Source organism: Bombina bombina, chromosome 2 (assembly GCF_027579735.1).
Source record: "Bombina bombina isolate aBomBom1 chromosome 2, aBomBom1.pri, whole genome shotgun sequence".
NCBI lineage: Eukaryota > Metazoa > Chordata > Amphibia > Anura > Bombinatoridae > Bombina > Bombina bombina.
The window spans coordinates 149493618-149503152 of record NC_069500.1 but is presented as its reverse complement, the minus strand read 5'-3'; the positions used below and the strand labels follow the sequence as shown (position 1 = coordinate 149503152).

The window sequence follows — 9535 nt, the reverse complement described above, 5'->3', positions numbered from 1 at the left end:
TCATTTAAATATTTTGGCCTGTGGGCATACTTCAGGATGGCTTCTGATGACTAGTCTGGAGTCATTGGTTACTTCAGAATGACTCTAGGAAGATCACTCTTGTTGACTATGGTAGTTGTCAGAAGTGAATAAAATGGATGAATTTTAATTTTTTTAACACTCATATCCTTGCGAAGTTAGTTATATACCCTGAGATTAGAACTAAAATCAAGTCTCAAATACTGAATGTTGAAACTATCTGTAAGGTCTTTATAAGAACACAATGCACCTAGAAGGTGCAGACCTGGTAAAGTAGCAAAGAGCAGAAATTAGAAGACCAGGAAGAAAAAAAATCAATACAGAAAAAAAGCAATAAATATGGAGTAAAATGCAAGTTAAAGAAAATCAGGAAAAAGGAGTAAGTACAAGGAAGGCAGCAGGGAGGTAGAGCATATCATTCACAATTACTGTTTCAATAGTTAGTTCACACGAGACATTTCTCAGACTTCTTATACATTTAAACTTACCATTCGAGCAGTTATTAACATATTGCCCAACCGCTAAAGGATTATTAAGACATAATGTAAGCCAAGTGGTATCACACATTTTTAAAGGCCCCAACTGATCTCTTCTGCTGCATGACCTGAAACGAAACTGAATAGCGTTATCTTTATCCATGTCTGAAACAAAACTTTACTGAAAAGTTCACATAAAAATAATGAATTAAAGTGATGGTAAACGATGCGCATACTGTTATACATATATCAATAACTGTCAGTATAAATATGCTAACCACATACTTTATTTTTTGTAAAACATCTTTTATCAACAAAATAATTTACATTTAATCACCTGGCAGTCAAATATCATCCCTCCGAATTCTTTGAATTGTCGAGCTTCAGCAATGTGAAGTGCAAAGTGGGTTGTACTGCCCTGCATGTCATTAGAGGGAGGAGTTTACGAAATTGATAAAACCGCTTTCCTAAAACATTTTCATTCTGTGCGCGCTCACGATAACACACTTTACCACGCATGCTTAAAAGTGTTACATACGTCAAAATAGTGAACACTGAATCTCGAGATTCAGTGTTTACTCAGACTTCACTGTGTGCCGCCCCCGACTGCTACCCCGCATGTCTGAAAATCACACAAATGTGCATATGGAATCATAAAGATTATTGGACACTTGTATCAGTTCCAAAAGATTGTTGCAGTGTAGAGTGCTATTTACTTTTACATAACGTTTAGCCTGTCAGATGACATGCAATTTAATTGGCTGTTAATAAAAAGCTGACAAGAAAAAAAAAAAAGTACTATCGAGTGGGTCCGGAGGGGGAACTATGCAGAGAACATACTACCGAGGGATATTGGAATAATAGAAGGTACAAAATTTAAAAAACAAATAAAAAAAAAGGCAGTTGTAATTTTTGATGTTTATACATATAGTTTAAAAAGTGCTCTAAGGTGTAAGAGTACAGCTAGGGGCCAGAATACAAGTAAATCACAAAAATGCAAGCAATATGGAGTGTTAACATCGCTGGAGTGCAAACCATACTGCTTTCATTTTTGCGCTGGGTAGTAAATATAATGAGAGCACTAGTATGATGCCAGTAGAATTTTCATGTCAGACACCTTATGTGCGTTTTTTACATCATAGATTGCTATAAGGGACTGCACTAAAATAACGATCAACCACTAAGCTGATAGAGCACAAAACTTCTGCTCAAGTAGTAGAGTTTTTACTATTTACCTCCCATGTTTTTGAATGCACAATATCAAGAGATAACAGTTGTCACCTGGTTTTCAAGACTATATGCAAAAGCGGTAGTTTAGATTGTACACAACAAAAACACTGAGTGCCCTACTACTGTTTCCCATTAAAGGGACAGTATACACCAATTTTCATATAACAGCATGTAATAGACACTACTATAAAGAATAAGATGCACATATACTGATCTAAAAATACAGATAAAAACTGTTTAAAAACTTACTTAGAAGCTCCCAGTTTAGCTCTGTTAAAAGGATTAGCTGGAACACCCACTGCAAGTGAGAAATATCAGACACTCCCCCTCCCCCTGCATATGAAGACCCTTTACACAAACAGGAGCAAGCTGGAGTAGGTATACATCTGTATTCTCCTAAAACTTTGGGGCTTGGTTAGGAGTCTAAAAATTAGAGCACTGTTATTTTAAAATAAGCAAAACCATAATAAAAAGTAAAAAAAAAAAAAAAACCCTGTATGGACTATATAAATAGATCATCTACAAAACATTTATGCAAAGAAAAATCAAGTGTATAATGTCCCTTTAAAAAGGTAAAGCACATGCTAATTTGTACCAGGTGCATTACAAATGCTTTGGTTAAACATTTCACATTGGTCAAAATGCATTTTAGTTGCACTTAATTTGCAATCTATTTATTTATCCATTTGCAAATCAACGTAATACACTGCAAATTCTGAGCTGAACACGGCTGCCAATTGGCAGCTACACACATATGCTGTCAGTAATTGGCTCAGGGGCTGTGTGCAGCTTCAGACCTGTTAGTTAAAGTGGCATAAAAGTGCAAAATGAATGTGCTTAAATGTATTAGCTTTATACAGTCATACATTGTTCTATGTATTTAACCACTGCAAAGGAGTTAAACACATACTTAAAATGAGCTCTGGAGAACAAATTCTCTATTGGGAGCTGACTAGACATATCTGGTGAGCCAGCAAAAACATGAACAGCCAGTGAGTGACCCAGCAAAGACATGTGTGTAGCCACTAACCACCAGCTAGCTCCTAATAGTGCATTGCTGCTCCTGAGCCTACCTACATATGTTTTTTTAACAAGAAACAAAGCAAATTAGATAATAAAAGTAAATTGAAAAGTATCTTAAAAATGTATGCTCTGTCCATGAAAGTTTATTGACTTTCATGTCCCTTTAAAGTCAGCTCCAACCTTGCAGGGAACTATGTTTAACCCATTTGCAGGCTAAGGCACAGGAACCTCAAAATCGACCTTTCATTATTCAGTATGCAAACAACACAAAATTATTCTGTTATCAAATTTACTTTGTTCTCCTGACATCCTGACTAGCATATCTAAGTATGCACATACCCTGAGCACAATATGAAACAGAGTCTGCAACATTGTTACAAACACTGCTGCCAGATACAACTCAAGACATGCGCCTACCTAGGTACTCTCTTCAACAAAGTACATTTGATAATGGAAGTATATTTTTTTTATTATATATAATTGTATTCTCTATCTGAATCATGAAAGTTTAATTCTGACTTTCATGTCAGTCAAAGGGACAGTCTAGGCCAAAATAAACTTTCATGATTCAGATAGAGCATGTAATTTTAAACAATTTTCCAATTTACGTTTATCACCAATTTTGCTTTGTTCTCTTGGTATACTTAGTTGAAAGCTTAACCTAGGAGGTTCATATGCTAATTTCTTAGACCTTAAAGGCCACCTCTTTTCAGAATGCATTTTAACAGTTTTTCCCCACTAGAGGGTGTTAGTTCACGTATTTCATATAGATAGCACTGTGCTCGTGCACGTGAAGTTATCTGGGAGCAGGCACTGATTGGCTAAACTGCAAGTCTGTCAAAAGAACTGAAATAAAGGGGCAGTTTGCAGAGGCTTAGATACAAGATAATCACAGAGGTTAAAAGTATATTATTATAACTGTGTTGGTTATGCAAAACTGGGGAATGGGTAATAAAGGGATTATCTATCTTTTAAAACAATAAAAATTCTGGTGTAGACTGTCCCTTTAAGGTTTTTTTAATATTGGTAAATTTACCATAAGGAAAAGCTTTTGTAATGACAGGAGATCTGCATAATTATAAAGTATGTTGCAGACTAGCTTACCTACCTATATACTGATTTAGATATACCTTTGTCATTCCCATCAATAAGAATACCGTCAAGACATCTAAAAATAAATGGGTTTCCAATAGACTGAAAAAAGATAGGTTCATATTGCTGATAGACAGTACCTGTTGAGAAAGCAGGAAATTAAGGGCTTTAATATATAGCCAGAAACTATAATTGCAATACGTGCTAGAAATAAATTGTAATACACACTAACACTATGATGGATCTCAATTGATTTGTAAAAACTGGTCACAATTTTTTTATTTTTTTTAAATAGTGAGGCTGAAGTTTCATAACAGACCACCACTTTTTTTAATTTTGTTATGTTAACTCAGAAAGCAAAATGAAAATTAATTAACACCAGCTACAGTTAGTAGTGTCACTACGGCAACAACTACTCAGTAAATAAAATAAACTGTAATTATGAATTTATTAAAGGGACAGTAAAGAGAAAAAACACAACATGATACACAGAGAGCATGACATTTTAAAGAAGTTTCCAGTTTATAGGTTACTAAAGGTACGTGATACCCAAATGTTGAAGCACTTGAAAGTGATGCAGCATAGCTGTAAAAAGCTAACTAGAAAATATCACCTTGCAAAATGTAAAAAAGATATTTACCTAAAAATGTCTTAAGTATACACACCACACTGTAAAAGGACTTTAAGCAGCCAATCAGGATACTAGCCCCAGGAATTGCAAGGGAGCATGCATTTGCAATGTGCAGGCACAGTCATGTTATTTAATTATTCGGTTTAAGGAAGTTTACTATGAAATCTCACGAGCACTGCTGATGCTTATTGGCTATTGCGTTTTGTTTTTTCAACTTGCAGCTGGACAGCAGCTACAGTATAACTGTTACCAGAGCACTTACTCTTGAATTTTGAGGTAAAATATCTTCCTTTTTTACATAGAGATGTTCACATGATATTTTCTTGTCAGCTTTTTACAGTTATGCTGCACCACTTTCAAGTGATTTAGCATATGGGTATTATGTCCCTTTAAATTTATATTACAGAATATACCTAGGTATCCTCAGGAGCAGCAATGTGCTGCTGTGAACTAGGTGGTGATTGGTGGATACATGTATGTATGTCTTGTCATTGGCTTAACCAGGTGTTCATAAAGCTACCAGAAGTACATTTCTGCTACTTAACCTACTCTTCAATAAAGGATACCAAGAGAATGAAACAAATTCACAAGTTTTTTTTAAAAAAAAATTGAATGCTCTATCTGAATTATAAAATGTAATTTTAATTTTACTGTCCCTTTAATTACAACAATAATAGAAGGCTTATTTTCAAATAAAAGCAAAACTAACCAAGTATAATAAAAACACACCCAAAAGAATTTGAAATATATATTTTAATAGTTACTAACCTTTGTACATCGATTGAGATCTATGAAAGTAAACTTAAAATATTATAGCTCCTACACCAGTCTCAACTCCCACTGGCTCCCCCCCAATAAGCCTGAATCTGGAATTACATAGGCGACGGTATGAAATCTCCAATACCGCTGTCTATACCATCTCTTTCTCTTTAAAGGGACACTGTACCCAAAAAATTTCTTTCGTGATTCAGATTGAGCATGCAATTTTAAGCAACTTTCTAATTTACTCTTATTATCAATTTTTCTTTGTTCTCTTGCTATCATTATTTGAAAAAGAAGGCATCTAAGCTTTTTTTGGTTTCAGTACTCTGGACAGTACTTTTTAATTGGTGGATGAATTTATCCACCAATCAGCAAGGACAACCCAGGTTGTTCACCAAAATGGGCCGGCATCTAAACTTACATTCTTGCATTTCAAATAAAGATACCAAGAGAATGAAGACAATTTGATAATAGGAGTAAATTAGAAAGTTGCTTAAAATTTCATGCTCATTTTGAATCATGAAAGAAAATTTTTGGGTACAGTGTCCCTTTAACTACCTCATCTTGCTGCCTTCTCCCTTTCTCATTTTTACTACTCATCCTTTTTTCAATCTTACCCTTGGTTATATTGTTCTCGGCGACAACTTTGCGACTCTCTTCCCCAGATCCCTGACTTCTGACTCCCTCATTGTTACTGAACTATTTTTCCCAGCAGTCAGCACTCCTCTCTTACATTTTGACACCTCTCTCTCTGACCCCTATATAAATCATTCTCACTAGGTATTTTATGTTGCAGCTGATTCACTTAGTGATCTGAAGATAAATGGCGCCTTTACTTATCAACAACAAAACCCCAAATACCATTTCTGTGTAAAGCAGCTGATAAACATGTAGTAAGTACCAGGATACATGGCCACAACAGATCCTTTTGACACAAATCCTTTGGAAACAAACACTCCGATTCCAGCAGAACTTAAAGTACTTTGACCACATTCAATACAAAAGCCCAGCGAATCATGTAGTGTTTGACTTGAATTAAACATATCTTTGCTTTTGTATCTATCATGCTGGTGACCAGAAGTTACTGGGGCTTGATATCTGGACTTTGTAGTTTCATGGAGCATATGAAGCAGTTCCCATTGTTTACTTAAGTTGCTCGTGAAGAGGTTTCTGAAGAGCTTTATAAGCGCACTAGAGATGTCTGCATCGGCAACCGTTTTATCGCAGCTCCCCTCAGGCACATATCTCATTGTCCTTCGAAAATAAAGACATTTCTGTTATTTATCTATTATATTACAGAATATTAGATTGTAGATGCAGTTACCATAAACATATATTGCAACATCTCAAAACAGAAATAGACGTTTTGTGTCATTCTTTGATTCTTTCTTTTTTGTGTTATTGCGGCAGATATACATACACAGTCACATATAGCAGCGTTATAAAATGCTGCTTAGGCGTCCAGAACATGGGGCACGCAATGATTGGATGAAGCCGGCTTTGTCATCTCTCGGCTAAATCAAGGCTGAGATGCAGGCGGAGGAACAGCACAATGTTTACCATCTCTAAATGGTAAACATTTTACAAAGGAACTGTGTTAAAATATTTTATTGAGTTAAAGTGTCACTGTTTTTATAAATAGTTTTATATACTGTGTATTAAAAGTCTAAAATTAACAATCACTTTAAGTTTTGAAAGCACAAATGGAGCTAGCAGTTTTGTATGTCATCAGGATGACTACATTTTGTTTAACTAAAGTATGTTGGTTCAGTATTTAGAAGGGATGAATGTGTGACAAATAGGCCTCTATTTAACAAAGTCTGGCGGACCTGATCCGACAGTGCGGATCAGGTCCGCCAGACCTCGCTGAATACGGAGAGCAATACGCTCGCCGTATTCAGCATTGCACCAGCATTGCAGCAGTGCAACGCCGCCTCCTGCAGATTGGCCGCCAGCAGGGAGGTGTCAATCAACCCGATCATACTCAATCGGGTTGAATTCCGGCGATGTCTGTCCGCCTGCTCAGAGCAGGCGGACAGGTTATGGAGCAGCGGTCTTTGTGACCGCTGCTTCATAACTGCTGTTTTTGGCGAGTCTGCAGGCTCGCCAGAAACACAGGGCATCAAGCTCCATTCGGAGCTTGATAGATAGGCCTCATAGTGTTTTAAGTGGAGACATAGGAGAATTTGTAGGCAATGCTTTAGCAAAACTGCTGCACCAGTTTTCATGAAATTTGTTAGACATGGATTCTAAGAGTATGTATAGCTTGTAAGATACAGAGAGCATATTTAAAGCACATTATATTTGCGTTAACTTGTCTTTGAAAATCATATAATCCTCTGCTGAAAAATAAATATTTTTTAATGCTGGTGTTACTGTCTAGTAATAGATCTGTCATAATTCAGCCAGTGAGATTTTACTCCACAAACCATGCACAGGCCTGCACGTCCTGTTATTTTTAAAATCGGAATAATCAGCTTTAACCTTTTTCACGGAAGAAATCAAGGACGGAACTACCATTGGTACAGCAGGTGCAGTGGCACAAGTGCTGGGGTGGCCCATAGCAGCCAGTCTTTATATAGACATGTGCAGAATGTGTACAATCCTAATACAGGGCAGCCTTTTATTAGTGCAGGTTGCAGGTCCACCTATCCTTAAAAACATTATACAGAGCAGCATGTATATTATACAGAGCAGCATGTATATTACTATTGCTTACTACCTTTGGGGGCCCAAACATTTTTTTGCACCAGGGCCCTCTGTTGAGTAGGTCCGCTTCTGCAAGAAATATATATATATATATATATATATATATATATATATATATATTCTTTATTTTTTAAGTATTTAAAAAGGGTCTCTTACGTGTGGGATTTAAATTTGTTTACGTTTTATGTCATTTTAAATGGAATACAGCAGGATAAATGGTTAATTGTCCTGCTGGCTAAAGATCATAGAACATATCTTAAAATATATAATTAAACTTATTCCTTACAATAGCACTGCAAAAGATTGTATTCCATCAGTACAGTTGCAGCAGGCCTAACAAATTTAAAAAACAATTCACTGTATGATCTTAAAAGACACATCTTTTACGTTTCAGGTACAACGGCTTTCAAATTTGCATCTATTATAAGATCTGTTTGGTTATTTTGGGGATTCTAGCATTCCATTTTGGTGATACACCAAATTGACCCATACATGTGCAGCCACCAATCACAAGATAGCTCTAAGTAGTGCAATACAGACCCAGAGCATACATAGGTATGCATGTAAACAAAGCATACCAAGAGAACAGAGCAAATTTGAACGTTGTTTAAAATTGCATGATTTACTGTTCATTTAATTCAAAACAAATAGTGTGTTAAATGCAAAATGTTGAGAAATATTCTTTAAATTCAAATATACTGGTTTTTGGGTGTCAGATATAGAGTTTTTAGGTTATATTGTCATTTAGTAGACCAATAGCGTAAACATTAGTAAAGAAAAAAGTAACCCACAAATGCACAAAGAAAATGTACTTTGGTTTAAAACTTTGACCCAACACTCAGCTCCCACCTGCGGTTCCGATCCAGGTTAAAAGCGATCCAGGGGACAAACCTGTACTTGTAAGATCTCCACTTGCTTACAAAAGCCCTGAATAGGGAACGAGCAGCGTGCATGTCTGACAAGGGGAGACCCGTCATGAAGAGGAGGAGACAGTGACACTTCAGATGGGAGGAAACATCCAGAGCAAGAGGGAAACGTTATAGAATGCAATAGTGCGAGCTAAAGCAATTGTAACGTTACATAATTAGTTTCCGCATGTAAATTACACAGGTTTTATGTGATGTCTAAATATAAAATGTGCATTGATGCTAGCATTTTGTTATTTGCACTAAAGTGTTTTTTAAACCAATGGTGCAAATTACTATTCTTCCCTGGATGTTTTATGTGTTCCTTCTCATGACTTCAATATTACGTTACACCTTTTTTTTAGACTCTTCCTCTCTACTCCCATTGGGTAGACAGTTCCGAGACGCTGCTGTTGCCGATTCTGGGTAATGCAGTCCGAAATGTTCAAGATTTGCTGAAAACCATTGCAATGCACTACTATTAACACTGAAATACAATTCCCAGCAGACTCTTAACACCACAACAAAGGACAATTTAAAGTGCCAGTGAACATTTAGTATAGTTTTAATGTATGACTTTTCTGTTGCAGAATTAGTGTTTCTTTGATATAATGTGCATATTTTGCTGCGTGCATAGCTGTGTTTTAGCCGCCTCGCTCCTGTTCTATGTATCTTATATATGGTACTAG

General features: G+C 36.1%; 1 protein-coding gene across 3 annotated transcripts in view; it reads right to left on the bottom strand.

The window, feature by feature from the left end:
• SETD9 (SET domain containing 9) overlaps positions 1-9159 on the bottom strand; it is a 120226-nt gene extending 111067 nt beyond the window's left edge. For all 3 annotated transcript variants that reach the window (XM_053701288.1, XM_053701289.1, XM_053701290.1), the window contains exons 1-4: positions 8791-9159; positions 6134-6486; positions 3856-3979; positions 507-622 (exon numbers count right to left, since the gene is read on the bottom strand). In XM_053701288.1, the coding sequence (XP_053557263.1) occupies positions 507-622; positions 3856-3979; positions 6134-6486; positions 8791-8918 (721 nt within the window). In that variant the 5' untranslated portion in view covers positions 8919-9159. The remainder of the gene's footprint in view (positions 1-506; positions 623-3855; positions 3980-6133; positions 6487-8790) is intronic.
• Positions 9160-9535: the final 376 nt, after the last annotated feature.